General features: G+C 54.5%; 1 protein-coding gene across 1 annotated transcript in view; it reads left to right on the top strand.

Moving 5' to 3' along the window:
• Nucleotides 1-13,926: 13,926 nt before the first annotated feature.
• Nucleotides 13,927-15,860, top strand: part of LOC145394563 (alpha-ketoglutarate dehydrogenase component 4) — a 28,989-nt gene continuing 27,055 nt past the window's right edge. Inside the window, exon 1 of the mRNA XM_080268404.1 lies at nt 13,927-14,203. Coding sequence (XP_080124530.1) covers nt 14,159-14,203 — 45 coding nt within the window. The 5' untranslated portion in view covers nt 13,927-14,158. The remainder of the gene's footprint in view (nt 14,204-15,860) is intronic.

Genomic DNA, 15,860 nt, shown 5'->3' with positions numbered 1-15,860 from the left:
TGGGGAGGGTTGCTTCTCCCATCCCATCCACCCACCAGGACGCTGACGTCCCTCCCCTCCCGGCACCACCACCCACTACTGATGGCAATCCGCCTGCCATAGCAGACCTCCAGACCACCATGGAGGCAAGTGCTTCTCCTTCGTCCACATTGCCGACGAAAAAGAACAAAGCGGGGAAGACGACAAGGCAACCTCCGGTTAATTGTTAAGTGCCTCGACCTGCCTCCACCCTCCACCAAGCCTGTCAGCGACCTTACATCCAGCGTGTCCCCTCCTACCAGCGCCGACATTGTCATCGACTGGAGCAAATCTGACGCTCATAAACTCGTCTACAACATTTTAAAGAAAATGAAGCTGAATAGCAACTTAGAGCCGTATAATGGACTCAAGTGGTTCCCTCTGATGTCCATCTTGCTTATTACTCTGACGGGCTTAGTCAGTCACAAAGATGAACCTGTGGCAATAGCTATTACTGCTACTACTAACCCATGTATTGGTAAGAAATAGGAGTATGATGACTATCTATCTATCTATCGCCAGACACCTCAATCCTGTAAGGGATGGCCACAAACAGATCGCCTCCACGTCGCTGTCCACTTCCATTTGGCTGCCCTTCCTCCAGCTCACACCCCCTCCCACTTATATATCGCCTATTTGGTAATTATAGGAAGAAAAAATAATATACTCTGTATACCTTTACAACAATGAATATTTCAACCGATCAATCAACATATCATAATATTAGCATCCTACCCGGGATATTTACGGCAGGAATGGCCAGTTGATGATCCTTAAGTGACATTATATGAGCAATAAGCCCACACTATACCCTGCAGTTAAACCCCCGATGGACCACAACATCCTTTAGAAGCGCCTTAGGCCCGTGTCCTATACTCAAATTCATCTTCGAGAACGGCCCCAATCACCACGATCTTACCCTTAAGGTATGATCTTCGTGAAATGCCACGATCATACCTCAAACGGTAGGCCTAAACGGCCATTTCATGACACAGTCACGTTAGTGCTAAAACACACAGAGACACTGCTACGACATCCCACGACACCCTACGAATGCGTCACGTTATCCTGACAACACACTACTGAAATACTAGCACCGGGAAGACCAGCACCAAGGGGAGACCACAGGAGGCGCGTACAAGGTCCGAGCCAAACAGGCATGTCATCTATCACCAGACATCCCTCTTCCCCTCAATGGAGCCCATGGAAAGTACGCCACCCCGCCGCACTACTCTCAGGCCGGATCAGCACCCGTCAGGATCAGGGTGAGACTTGCTCCTTGACAGCAGGTAGAACAGCAACAACAGCCACCATCCGCATCGAGGAGAAGACGGCCACCATACGCTTCTCATCTACCACCCCCTGCAGGACCGCAGCAATGGCCACCGTCCTTCCTGTAATGCTAGGTGTTTTTGGCTCGGCTTCCCGTTCCGTAAACGCCTAGTGTATAGCGAGGCTCTCTTTCGAGACTGGGGCTTAGACAAATAAGAGAGAGGAAGGACACTAAAACTCCAAGCAACAACCTTACAGGTGTATTGCTTAGTTAGACAGGGGAATGAGTAGATGTTACAGACACAAGTATACTGGGCGATTATAAACACTTATATCTACATATGGTCAGTAGTATCTCGCAGGATACTGTTTTACGTCGCAGTGAATAGCACTTAATGCAGAGCTTTCTCAATTATGGAAGTCTAGGGTTTCTATACGTGTGGAGTTGCTAAGGTTAATTCACAATGGGGAGGGTGGTGTGAGGCACTTGGGTCTGATTTTGATTATGGTAGTATGAGATACTTTCTGATGGCAGCGTGTTTACTTTATTACCCTCCACTTGTATTCCGCTTTTGACTAACTGTTATCACTCTCTCTACCGCTTTGATCTTGACACTGTATTATTCTGTACACTGTTCACTGTATCTATTATTCTCTGCAACACTGGGTATTGTTGCTGATTCCTGCGACAAGGTAAATTCACTGTTCTGCCTAGGCACTGTTTGATCACTGATATTTCACAGTTAGGATCACCCCGGTCTGCGTCTGGAGCCAGGGGCACGGGCGGAGGGGCGGCACAGCTCCGCTACTGACGGGGCTGGGCACCACCAGGGGCCTCCGTACTCAGAGGGCACGGGACCACATGCAGGGGCGTCTTTCTCGTCCACAGCTGTGGGTGGCGAAAAGTCCAGCGCTATCAGGGCTGGGGACAGACGTGTGGCCCTCAGGACTGGGGCCGAACAATTGCCTGAAACAGTCATTCAGGCTCCTGACGGAGGATGAGGGCCTCCGCCATCGAGGTGTGGGGAGTTCCCGCCTGGGAGTTCTGGGGGCGGTCTGGGGTTCCCGAGAGGTGCGGTCCCCGGGGCTTGGCGGTGCCGACAGGAAGGGGCTGCGGCACCGGTCTGCATCAGGGTCTGTCAGGTGGGTCTTCTCCAGAGCCAGTTGTAGGGAGTAGAGGCCAGGTGAGATTACCGGGCCTCTCCAATACTCCCCTATGCCCGAGACTCCCGCTGTGTCAGGGGTCGGGGAACAGGCGTCAGCTACAGGCGGTGGAGCGGCTACAGGCCGTCTCCTGCCGTAGGGCCTGGCTACAGGCCAGCGCCAAGGCCCGGCTACTGGCTGTGGCCTGAGAGAGTGGGTGGCTGCCAGCAAACCCAGGAGCACCTTCGGAGTGGCTACAGGCCATCTGACGAAGGCGGGAGCAGCTACAGGCCATCTCCTGCAGGAGGGGTGTTGAGCGGCTACAGGCTGTTTCAGGGGGAACACCTTCGGAGCGGCTACAGGTCGTCTGACAAAGGCGGGAGCAGCTACAGGCCGTCTTCTCGTTACCCTCAGAGCAGCTACAGGCAGTCTCCTTCAGGAGGAGTGAGCGGCTATAGGCCGTCTCAGGGGAATCACCTTCGGAGCTGCTACAGACCGTCTGACGAAGGCGGGAGCGGCTGCAGGCCGTCTCAGTGGGAACACCTTTGGAGCGGCTACAGGCCGTCTGACAAAGGCGGGAACAGCTACATGCCGTCTCCTCGTTACCCTCAGAGTGGCTACAGGCGTCTCCTTCAGGAGGAGTGAGCGGCTACAGGCCGTCTGACGAAGGCAGGAGCGGCTACAGGCTGTCTCCTGCAGGAGAGGGTTTGAGCAGCTACAGGCCGTCTCTGGGAGAACACCTTCAGAGCGGCTCCAGGCCGTCTCCTGGCGAAGATGGGAGTGGCTACAGGCCGTCTCCTGGTTACCCTCAGAGCGGCTACAGGCCATCTCCTTAGCGAGGGGCAAGCGGCTACAGGCTGTCTCAAGGAAGACACCTTCAGAGTGGCTACAGGCTGTCTCAAGGAAGACACCTTCAGAGCGGCTACAGGCTGTCTCAAGGAAGACACCTTCAGAGCGGCTACAGGCCGACACCTGACAAAGGCGGGAGCGGCTACAGGCCGACACCTGATGAAGGCGGGAGCGGCTACAGGCTGTCTCCTTAGAACCTTCAGAGCAGCTACAGGCCGTCTCCTTAAAGAGGGGTGAGCAGCTACAGGCCGTCTCTGGGATGCTGGCAGGAGCTGGATAGGCAGCTCCATCCCTTAGCTGGATGATGAAGGCTCGCCTGGAAGGTAGTGTGGTATTCCTGCTATGGTGACGGCGGGCGGGCTGCGGGTTATAGGGGCGCACAGCCCGGGCTGACTTAGGCCGTTGTCGCATCGTGTCCCAGCGTGCTGCTGCTGCTCCTCTATGGGCTCCTTGTGGGGGTGTCTGGGTGTTCACAGGGGCACTATGTTGCATTTTACCACCGTCTGCCGGGAAAAAGTCACGTCCCTGTGACTGGAGGTGATAGACTTGCGTATTGTAGGTGGCGTAGACTGGCTGCAGATGTCGGAGGAGGGCGTGCCAGGCGGTGGTGGCGGTGTCCTCGTCCTGTTCCTCATCGCAGGCAAGGAAGAGGGTGGATGTGGTGGTGAAGGAGTGGAGGAGTTGAAGAAGGTGGAGTGGTCCTCGGACTCGCTGGTTGTGTCCGAGTGACGGTGCCCATACAGCTCGCCGTATCTTCATGGTGGTAGTTGTTGCTCGTGGTGTGGTGTGGTGTTGAATGCTTGGGATGGATGGTGAGTGTCGGGTTTTATGCTGGGGTAATGCAGCATAGCGTCTCGGAGGAGTGTAGGTGGCTGGGATTTGTGCTTGCTGTATCATGAGTGTGAGATGGTTTAGGGTAGGGGTGGGGGTGTGATTTTGCAGCGAGGCAGGTGGGGTGGGGGAGTGGGTGTATCAGGTGGCTGGGCAGGAGAGGTGCCTGGAGTGGGTGGTGGTTGTTCTGAGTGTAGGTGTGGGTGGTGATGTGGGTGTGCAGGGCTGGCATGGGCGCGAGGTGCATGGGGCGCATACGGGTGGGTGGGGGGGTGGTTGGGGCAGGGCAGGGGGAGTTGGGAGTGTGTGTGTGTGTGTGTGTGTGTGTGTGTGTGTGTGTGGTGGGCTGGAGGGTGTGGGGGCGGCGGTGGGTGGTGGCAGAGGTGGGGGTGTGGGGGTGGGGGCAGGACATGTGGTGCTGGGTGTGGGGGAGGGGGTGGCGGGTAGAGATGGGGTGGAAGAGTGGTGGGGTGTTGGTGGTGTCAGTGGGTTGTCAGGTGAGGTGTGATGAGGTGTGACAGCCAGTGAGGCAGAAGTGATGGGGGGGGAGGGTGAGGAGGATGGGGAGAAGATGTAGCATTCATAGGTAGTAGGAGGGGGTAGCGCGGGAGTAGAGGGTGGGACGGGGCATGGGGCCGGGGCGGTGGGGGCAGGAGTGCGGAAGGGGCGCATGTGCCGGTTTCGGAGGGTGCGAGGAGTGCCGTGGTAATTAACGATGATCTGATAGGGGTTAGGGATGCGGGTGATGGTGTGGGGTCCTGTGTAGCGGGGTGCGAGCTTGTGGAGGGTAGGGAGCTGAGCTATCATGACTGTGTCACCCGGCTTGTAGGGGTTAGAGGCAGTGTTGGGGCTGAGGTCTAGGTTGTGTTGGAGGTGGGTCAAATGGCATCTGAGTTGGTGTAGTGGGTCTGTCGTGGGAGTGGAGGCGGGAGGTTGTAGGTGTTGCCGGAGGGGTAGAAGGAGGGGTGTTTCTCCAAACATTCACTCATATGGCGAAATTCCGTCCTCTCGGGGGCAGTAGTTGATGCCCCATTGTATGATTCATACGGGGGCGGGCCAGTCATCATCTTTAGTCGCCTCTATTCATGAGTGGAGCTGGTTCATCAGCATATGATGACTGCACTCGCACACTGCATTTCCTTGTGGCCAGTAGGGGAAGGAGTGGGAGATATTGTATCCAAAGATATGGGCTAGTTCCTCCCAGACCTTACCAGTGAATTCGGGCGCATTGTCTGAGTGGATTGGTTGGGGAATGCCGAAATAGGGGAATACGTGCCGAAGGAGGGCGTCGGCTACTGCGACAGCATGGTGTTCTTTCGCTGGGAAGGCCACGATGAATTTGGAGTATGTGTCGATGAAAGTGATGACGTATCTGTCGCCCGATTTTGGGGGTAAGGGCCCTACCATGTCAATCGCTAGCAGCTGCCAGGGTTTGTGGGCGGTGATATGGCCCAATGGTCCTGCGGTGCAGGTGATGTCTTTACCAAGGGCGCAGGCACGGCAGGTTTGGATAATTTTCTTGGCAAGGGCGGAAGGGTCGGGCACCCAGTAGGTGTCATTGAACACCTGCAACAGTTTTTTAGTACCCAGGTGAATGCCGGTGTGGGTGTGAAGGTGTTGCAGGGTGTCATGGGTGGTGTCAGGGTCTAGGAGGATATGGCCTGATGGGGTTAGGAGGTGGTCGCCCTGGTGATACAGTTTTTTGAAAAGGTGGTGAGGAATCCAAGGGGGCTGCTCCCTGCAATGCCACTGTTGGAGGACGTCTGGTTCGGGCTGGGCGGCGTGGATGGGGAGCCAAGAGAGAGTGTCCGTGTTGGTATGGAGTTTGCCGGGGAGGTATGAAATCTCGTAATTGAATTCCTCCAGGGTTTCGCGCCATTGGATGAGCTGGGCGTTGTGGGTGTCGGATTCTCGTAACCACTGGAGGGATTGGTGGTCTGTAATGATGGTGACTTGGGTCCTGGGGAGATATGCCTGGACGTGCTCGAGCGCCCAGATTATGCCCAAGCATTACCGTTTGGTGGCAGCATAGTTTTTCTCCGCCTGATTTATGGTACGGCTGGCACAGGTGATGATGTGTTTGCAGCCCTCCTGGACTTGTGCTAACACAGTGCCAATGGCAAGGAGAGAGACGTAAGTATAGATGCGGAACAGGAGGGCATAGTCGGGGAAGGCCACGATGGGGGCAGAAACGAGCTTGTCTTTAAGCTGCTGGAAGGCAGCTCGTCTCTTGTCTGTTCAGAGGAACAGCTCCCCCATACGGGTCAGGTCGTGGAGGGGTTTGGCGATGTGGGGGAACCCCTTCACGAAACGGCGGTAATAGGACGTCAAGCCGAGGAAGGCTCTGATCCCATGGACGTCCTGTGGTGGGGGTATATCCGCAATGGCGCGGAGTTTGTCAGGGTCAGGAGATATTCCCACCTGGGAGATGACGTGCCCCAGGAACGAGACGGTCCTGGCGACTAAAATGCACTTGATGGGCCAGAGTTTCAGGCCTGCCTGTCGGATCCTGGTAAAAACCCGGCGGAGGTGCTGCAGGTGGTCGGCCCAGGTTTGGCTGAAGACAATGACGTCGTCCAAGTATGCGAGGCAGATTTCCCACGTGAGACTGCTGAGGACGGATTCCATTAACCTGGAGAAGGTGGTGGGGGTGTTGCAGAACCGAATAGCAGGACGTTAAACTCGTAATGTTTCCTGTTGCTGGTCGAGAAAGCAGTTTTGCCTCGATCCTCCTGTCACATGGGAACCTGCCAATACCCCGACTGGAGGTCCAGGGTTGAGAACCAGGAGGCTCCATACAGGGAATCCAGGGAATCATCAATGCGTGGGATTGGAGTGGCGTCTTTGGTAGTTATGACGTTAAGTCGGCGGTAGTCGACGCAGAACCACATCGTGCCATCCTTCTTTTTTACAAGGACGACAGGGGAGGACCAGGGGCTGGTGTAGGGGGAGATGACTCCAACTTCGATCATCTCTTGCATTTGGTGGTCTTCATCTTCCCTCTGTTTGGGGTCCTTCCATCGGGATGGCTGTCTGATCGGTGGGCCCGTTGTATGAATTTCGTGAGCCAGGTAAATAGTATGTCCAATGTCCGCTGGTCCTGCTGCAAACAGGTCCTGGAAATCCAGGAGTAGGCGGCGAAGGGTGTCTGACTGATGGGCGGAGAGATGGTCGGGGATAGGGAGCAGGGGGATGGGGGAGTTGGAAGGGGAAGGGGTGCAGGGGTCGGCCTCCTCCATCTCTCTGATTACGAGCCCTTTTGGGAGTGTGAGGGGTGAGGGGGCAAGGTTGGCGATCCGGACAGCCATGTGATGTGGGGGAAGGAAGGTTGGGGGCAGAAGGCAGGCCAAGAGGGTTCCCGGCAGCAGGAGTGGGGAAAATAGGACGGAGGGGCCGGAGGGCCGGTTAAGGGGCACCCAAGCTTCATGGTGGGGGGAATGGGGACCGCGGCAGAAACGGTGGCAGGGAAAGAGGGAGGGGGGGTGGTGGGGGGAGAAGAGGGGGAGGAAGGGAGGGGGGGACAGAGTCTTCCGGCCAGGGCCAGGGCGTGCAGGTGCAGACGGCCTGGGGGGGGGGGCGGGGAGTGCACGGAACTGGAGCTGTCTGTTGCGGCAATCTGTGGTGGCTCCTAACTTCTGCAACAGATCCAACCCCAGGTATCCATCGTAATTCCGGCAGGAGGAGTCAAATATTATAAACTGGTGTTGGGTTGACACCGGTTGGTGGGTGTCGACTTTTGGGGTCCGTGTCTCCCCACGAATGGGCAGGGGGCCATCCCCCGCATCCACAAGGTGAGTGGCTGTGGGGCAGAGTGGGCCAAAGGTCAACTTGTGACGGGAGAAGTAATGGCTATTAAGGTAGGATCTGGCCGCTCCCGTATCGACCAGAAGTTTGGCTTTCACCCCTTTCAGCTTCATCTTGTGGTAAACTGGGGGGCAATATTTGGGGGAAATGGCCCCCGCCGCCGTGGGAGGGTGCGGGGACGGGCCTAAAAATCCAGCTCTCTGGGGCCTCCTTCTTGCTCCAGCTCCTGTTCCCCGGGGTCAGTCTCCTCCACAGGTGCAGGTTCGTCCTCTATTGCCTCGTCCTCCAGAGAGGAGACTTTGTGCTGGCCTGGGGTGGTAGCTTTCCGACGCTCAGCCTTTAACTGGTCCCGGATATCGTGCAGTGGGCACCTGGAGCTGCACACCGAGAATTCCCAAGGATTCACTAAGATGAGGTTGGGGTTCTCCCTGTGGGCGGGGCGCCGTTGTGTGGGGTGTGCCCTAGTTGGGCTAGGTGCTGGGGTGGGGCTGGTACGGGGCATAGGCGGACGTGGCTTGACTGGGGGAGCCGGAATTTTGATGGGAAACTTCCTCACCACGATGATCTGCTGGGGTGCAGGGCGGGAGGTCAGGAGGCGCCATATCAGTTGGACGTCTCTATCCATGTCTCCTGTAGGGTCATGGATCGTAAAGTGCTCTTTTACTACACTGGGGAGCACTCTCAGGAGAGTATTAAAGGTATGTTGTTCCAGGGTTTCGTCATCTGCCTCCGGGTAGGCAGAGGTGACCAGGCGTCTTGCCCGGATTAAGGTATCATCTAGATTCCCATCGAAAGGCAAACTATCCAGTTGGGATAGTGCCACCACTTTCCCTAGAGATGGGGTGATGGCTTGGATCACGAGTCTCGTGAAATTCTGCCAGGTAAGCTCCGGGACGATTTTGGGTGCTATATTAGCCGCCGCTTTGCCCAGCAGTGGGAGTGTAACTGCAATTTTTTGTTGGTCATTTTCAAAACTGATATCTAGCAAAGGTTTAATAATCGCCAGATATGTGTGAACATTATACTGTTCAGGGTCGAACTTAGGCAATGGCACGTGCGGTTTGGTTGCCATTTTTCCGGTATTTCCTGATTACCTCTCTCATACGCCCGGGTCAAGAACCACCGCTGTCCACCAGTGTAATGCTAGGTGTCTTTGGCTTTGCTTCCCGTTCCGTAAACGCCTAGTGTATAGCGGGGCTCTCTTTCAAGACTGGGGCTTAGACAGATAAGAGAGAGGAAGGACACAAAAACTTCAGGCAACAACCTTACACGTGTATTGCTTAGTTAGACAGGGGAATGAGTAGATGTTACAGACACAAGTATACTGGGCGATTATAAACACTTATATCTACATATGGTCAGTAATATCTCGCAGGATACTGTTTTACATCGCAATGAATAGCACTTAATGCAGAGCGTTCTCAATTATGGAAGTCTAGGGTTTCTATACGTGTGGAGTTGCTAAGGTTAATTCACAATGGGGAGGGTGGTGTAAGGCACTGAGGTCTGATTTTGATTATGGTAGTATGAGATACTTTCTGATGGCAGCGTGTTAATTACCCTCCACTCGTATTCTGCCTTTGTCTAATTGTTATCACTCTCTCTACCACTTTGATCTTGACACTGTATTATTCTGTACACTGTTCACTGTATCTATTATTCTCTGCAACACTGGGTATTGTTGCTGATTCCTACTACATGGTAAATTCACTGTTCTACCTAGGCACTGTTTGATCACTGATATTTCACAGTTAGGGTCACCCTGGTCTGCATCAGGTGCCAGGGGCGCGGGCGGAGGGGCGACACAGCTCTGCTACTGACGGGGCTGGGCACCACCAGGGGCCTCCGTGCTCAGAGGGCACGGGACCACACGCAGGGGCGTCCGTGCTCATCCAGGGCTGTGGGTGGCGAAAAGTCCAGCGCTATCAGGGCTGGGGACAGACGTGTGGCCCTCAGGACTGGGGCCGAACAATTGCCTGAAACAGTCATTCAGGCTCCTGACGGATGATGAGGGCCTCCGCTGTCAAGGTGTGGGGAGTTCCCGCCCAGGAGTTCTGGGGGCGGTCTGGGATTCCCAAGGGCTGCAATCCCCGGGGCTTGGCGGTGCCGACAGGAAGGGGCTGCGGCACCGGTCTGCATCAAGGTCCGTCAGGTGGGTCTCCTCCAGAGCCAGTTGTAGGGAGCAGAGGCCAGGTGAGATTACCAGGCCTCTCCAATACTCCTCTATGCCTGAGACTCCCTCTGTGTCAGGGGTCGGGGAACAGGCATCAGCTACATGTGGCGGAGCGGCTACAGGCTGTCTCAGGGGAAACACCTTCAGAGCTGCTACAGGCCGTCTGACGAAGGCGGGAGCTGCTATACAGGCCGTCTGACGAAGGCGGGAGCTGCTATACAGGCCGTCTCAGGGGGAACACCTTCGGCGCGGCTACAGGCCATCTCCTTAAAGAGGGGTGAGCAGCTACAGGCCGTCTCTGGGGTGCTGGCAGGAGCTGGATAGGCAGCTCCACCCCTTAGCTGGTTGGTGAAGGCTCGCCCGAAAGGTAGTGTGGTATTCCTGCTATGGTGATGGCAGGCGGGCTCCAGGTCATAGGGACGCGCGGCCTGGGCTGACTTAGGCTGTTGTCACACCGAGTCCTGGCGCACGGCTGCTGCTCCTCTGTGGGTTCCTTGTGGGGGTGTCTGGGTGTTCACTGGGACATTATGCTGCATTTTACTTCCCTCACCTGCATCCTTTGCTGGGAGTAGGACCACAGCGATGGCCACCAAACGTGCTGGGGAGAGAATTCCCACCATCCCTCTCTCATCTGCTGTCCAAGAGCAAGGCAGAACTGTGGTGATGGCCACTGTCTGCACCAGGGAGGGAACGGCCACAGTCCTTCCCCTGTCTGCCGCCTCCACAGGGAGCATGACCACAGCGACAGCCACCGTCCACGCCAGGGAGAGAACGGCCTCCATTCTTCTCTCACCTGCTGTCCCAGGGTCAAGTGGAACCACAGCAGCGCCCACTGTGCCTGTCAGGGAGGGAATGGCCACCATCTGTCCCTCATCTGCTACCTTTGTAATGAACCTCAAGGGTAAATCTCTTGCTCGTCTCACCCCTCCAAAGGCCGAGTGGGACATTCCTCTTGGTCTCCCCAAAGAGCTAGACCCCCAGCGGAGTTGCAGCTGGAGAGGATCTGGAGCAGACCCATAGTGAGTTCGGGGATAAGCTCCCTGCAGACAGTGCCCCTATGTCGCCCGTTGCTCTCGGACTCCTGGAGGAAGAGACGCTGCAGGCAGTCCCTGACGGCCTCTCGACCCAAGCAAGGCCACAGCCCCCAGCCACACATAGGTGTCCCCAGGGCTCCCAGCTGAGACCTCCCCAGCCTCACCAATGAGCAGTCCTCCCCCAGGAACAGGCACAAGGAAGCACGCCTGCTCGCCCTGTTTGGCCCCAGTCCTGTGGGCCGACCTACCCACCAAGGCCCCACCAGGGAAAGGCCTCCCTCTACACTGCCCAGCAGCCCACCTCGGACGACCCAGTCCCGTGCTTCCTGCGGGAGAACATGCCTGACAGGACCCCTTCCACACCTGGATGACACCTGTAGCTGCCCAGTCACTGGTAGCCCAACCCATGTCCTCTATGTCTCAGAGAGTGTATTTAATTTGTACATTGTATTGTGTCTAGTACTGTGTATCTTTGTGGCAATATACATGTAAGGTTGGTTGACCTAAGTTTTTATGCCCTGTTCCTTTGGTTGCATGCTATATGTTATGCAGAGTATTCTGGGTTCAACTTCTTGAACTCAGCATATGGGCATGGACTTGGGTTCTTTTGTTCAGGACCAGGCCAGGGCATGCAACAAAGGAAGAGGGCTCAAACATGGCTAACCAGTCTAACATGTATATTACCTACAAAAATACAGTGGACTTGCACATTATATAGAACACAGTACAACACTATATGGTACAGTAGTAAAACACAAAATCTAGTTCACAGGTAGGTGCAGGTGGCGGCCAGGTGTGGGAGGGGGGGGCCATCAGGGGTGCACTATCAGGAGAGGCGCTGCTCTCTGGCTGCATATTCAGGCATCTGGTGTAGGCTGAGGGGCAGCGTCATGGGAGGCCCTTTCCTGGGGGGGGGGGCTTAGAAGTGTGGTGGCCCTCAGGGCTGAGGCCAAATAGGGCCAGTAGGCACACTGCTCGGTGCCTGCCCTTGGCTGTGGTGGGAGTCCCGGTGGAGGGTCCAGGCTGGTCTGGACCCAGAGTTGTCAGGGCGCCCCTCAATGGTCGGGGGCTGCAGTCTCGTCAGAAGGGTGAGGCCGTCAGGAATCATCTGCGGCTGCTCACTCCCGTGGAGTCTGACAGCTGCTGGGGGCGTTGAGGGCTCGGCTGCAGGGACAGGACTCCAAGGCTCATAACTGATCTGCTCCAGACCTTCTCCAGCAGGAACTCTGTAGGGGAACAATCTCCACCCTTAGTGGTACAGGGGGAGCGTGAGGAGCGGGCCGAGCCAGGGACGTCACTCTCAGCGGGACCCTCCAGAGTATTTAACGAGGGAAGACCAGTGGTCTTTCCCTCGGCTTGGCAGGTCTCTGCTGGGACTCCACTCCGGGGCAGTGGAAGGAGATCTGGTGGATTCTCCTTCTGCCTGGTAGGTCCGGTGGACTCCACCAAGGCTCCCTCCCGGAGTAGTGAAGGAAGGAAATTCGGTGGACTTTCCTTCTGCTCAACAAGTCTGGTGGACTTTGCTGGGGCACCACCTGTCCTGGGGACAGCAGGAGGAGGAAGTCTGATGGACGTTCTGACTCCAGCTGCAGGTCCAGTGGACTCTGCCACTGTCCTGCTGCCAGGGGAAAGTCACAGCCGAGGGGTATCCGGTGAATTCTCCCTCTATGGCAGGTCCGGTGGACTCTACCAAGGCTCTGCTCCCTTCCCTGGGACTACAGGTGGGGGAAGTCCAATGCACGTTCCAGTGCCCCTGCTCCCGAAAGTAGGTTGCAGAAGAAGGAGATCCGATGGACTTGTAATGGGGTGTATAAATGCCCGTGTTGCTTAGAGCCAATGTAGGGATCCTCTCTTTGGCTCAGTGGTAACGTGCTCATGTACGAGGCGTGAGGGCCTGAGTTCAAATTTTGGCCAGACCAGTGATTAATTTGCTAAGTTTCAGTTTGGTCCATCACAGACTCCCTCTACAGCAGGTCCGGTGGACTCTACTGTGCCACTGCTCCCCTTGGGATACATAGGACTAGGAAGTCTGGTGGTCGTTCCTCCTCTTCTAGTGGCAGGTCTGGTGGACTCTACCGCCGAGGGCCTACGTGGGACTGTATGAGAACAAGTCCCACCCCGAGTCTGGTGAGTGCTGTCCTGGTCGAAGGGTAATGCACCTGGGCGATGCACTTCCTACTGGTCTGGATGGGTGGAAGCGGGGCATACGGTAGCGGGGGACGTGGGCCGGTGTGGATCGGGGCCCCTGTGCGCCTCCCCGTGGCCTCTTGGGGTGGTTGTTGCGCCCTACCTGGGGTCACTTCCTCGGGTGGGTATTTCATTCTCGACCCGGTCTTGAGGGGAACCCCAGACCAGTCGCTCGTGCACAGAGAGCAAGGAGTTGAGCTCTGGACACGTAGCATAACAACTACGATCATCCCTCAGTTAAAAAATTAACGGTCACTTTGACTGCACGTCACTCCAAGACATAGCCACGACAAGCTACGACACGCCACGGAACCGCTAAGTTACCGCTGAGATTATCAGGATATATGACGATACACGACGATATCCGGGATCCTCGGTGCGAGGCTACATATAGGAGGGTGGAATATAGGCAGGTGACAGTGTGTGTCGTAGTGGGTCTTCGGGATCTCTCCAAGTTATTGCTACGACACCTCAAGTCACACCTACGTCATTGCTAAGTCACGCTACGTTACTCATGGCAACATGCGGCGACACACGAAGACACGAAGACGTAGCGTGTCGTGGGAAAATTCCAGACAGTGGGTTAGTCTTTAACCCACTGGACCACTCTCCAAGGGAGTGCCGAAAATTATACTGATCTTTAAAAAAGAAATTAGAAAAAATATCTTTAAACGACTATGTAATAATATGAATTAAATAATAATACAGAACCAATTCAAAGAAAGGCAAATATCAAACAGCCGAAACGAAGAAGATTCCGAAAACGAATGCTGGCGATCAGCTGAGGCTGGCCTGGGACTGGAGGGTGAATGATACCTGAATAACCTGATGCTTATTTAGTGCCTGAATGCAGACCAGTGCTATGACCTCTGTAGTGGGCACGGCATGGAAGGTAAATAGGCCTTACTGAATATTTTTAACAACCTTCACAGACGTTTTATGTAAGTTCTTGATACTCCCAAACCACTTCCAAAATATGTATAATATTGCACGTGAAGGCTGTATGGTAACTGACTAACTCGAAAATTCGTTAAGTATTGAGCATTTGCCATATAGATTAGACAGTTCCCCAGTTTGTTGTCGTGGTCCCAGGCTCCTGTGGATATGAACCCGGTGGAGTGCAGGCAGAAGTTGACCATTTCCAGCATCCACGATCATATTTTCAGAGGATAGGAGGGGAGCCGAGGGATGCTTGTATATCTGTTGTAGGTTTGTTTTCATCTAATGAAGCTGGCCTACTCACAGCTTGATATATAGCATGCCATAGTTGGATGAAGTTTATTAAGTCTTAGTTATGGGGTAGGAATGAATATCCTTGATTCCTTGTCTGATCAAACCTCCCATGTGAGTACCAAGGTCTAGTGAGAAAACAGGTCTGATCATTCTGCCTCCTTGCGCATCTTCATGAAGTCACACGGTACATTTCTCGAGGGTTCAGAGAAAATAAGTGCAGTGGATGGGTAACTACGACATTACCACAATTTGCCAATTTATGTTGTTGCCCTCGTCAGTGTTGTAATATAACTATATTTGTGTTAATCTTACTATTGTTACTGAATGTTACCTAATTTATAGCTTCAGTACCATACTTTAAACTTCATAAGCAGAGTACCGGTACAGTATATGAACTTCGAATATCTGAATTCATAATTTGTACAAGTCTGATTGTTGTTCAATCTGTACATGGATGGGGTAATAAAAGAGGTACAAGGTAGGGTAGTGGATGTTGGAGTGGCCCTGGTGAGAGAGGATAGTGTTTGGAAACTCCCTGTACTGTTGTTTGCAGATGATACTGTGTTGTTGAGTGAAGATGAAGGGGAGCTGCAAGGCTTGGTGGATGAGTTTGGGAGAGTGTGTAAGAAACGGAATCTAAAGGTGAATGTAGGGAAGAGTAAAGTGATGGTCTTTGAGAGAGGTGAAGTCAGTGATTGTACAGTGAGGTTGGATGGTGAGGAATTGGAAAATGTGAGTATGTTTAAGTACTTGGGTAGTGTGATGAGTAAGGATGGAGGTTTGGAGGGTGAAGTGCTTGAAAGGGTACAGCAGGGAAGAAAGGTTGCTGGTTCCTTGAAAGCAGTGATAAGAAACAGGAAAGTGAGCATGGAAGTGAAAAAGTTACTACATGACAGTATTGTGATACCAACTCTAACGTATGGAAGTGAAGCTTGGACGTTGTTGGAAGGACACAAGTCAAGAGTGAGAGCAGTGGAAATGAGTTATTTAAGAGGAGCCTGTGGAGTCACATGGAGAGACAGGCTGACAAATGAGGATATAAAGGAGCGTTGTGGTGTTGATGTGGATGTGATAGGAAGCGTTATGAGGAACACACTGAGGTGGTTTGGCCATGTGGAGAGGATGGAGGGTGAAAGACTGACGAAGACAGTGTATGTGAGTGAGGTGGAGGGAGGGGGGGGCCGAGGATGAGATGGAGGGATGGGATGGAGAGGTATATGAGAGAGGGGGGTGTGAGTTGGGAGCAGGGTAGTGAAATGGCAGGAGACAGGGCGACGTGGAGGCGATTTGTTTGTGGCCATCCCGAATGGGATTTA

The sequence above is a fragment of the Coenobita brevimanus genome, chromosome 27, assembly GCF_032717465.1.
Source record: "Coenobita brevimanus isolate Jiangsu-jjx chromosome 27, ASM3271746v2, whole genome shotgun sequence".
NCBI classification, from domain to species: domain Eukaryota; kingdom Metazoa; phylum Arthropoda; class Malacostraca; order Decapoda; family Coenobitidae; genus Coenobita; species Coenobita brevimanus.
This window is presented reverse-complemented; position numbering and strand designations above follow the sequence as displayed.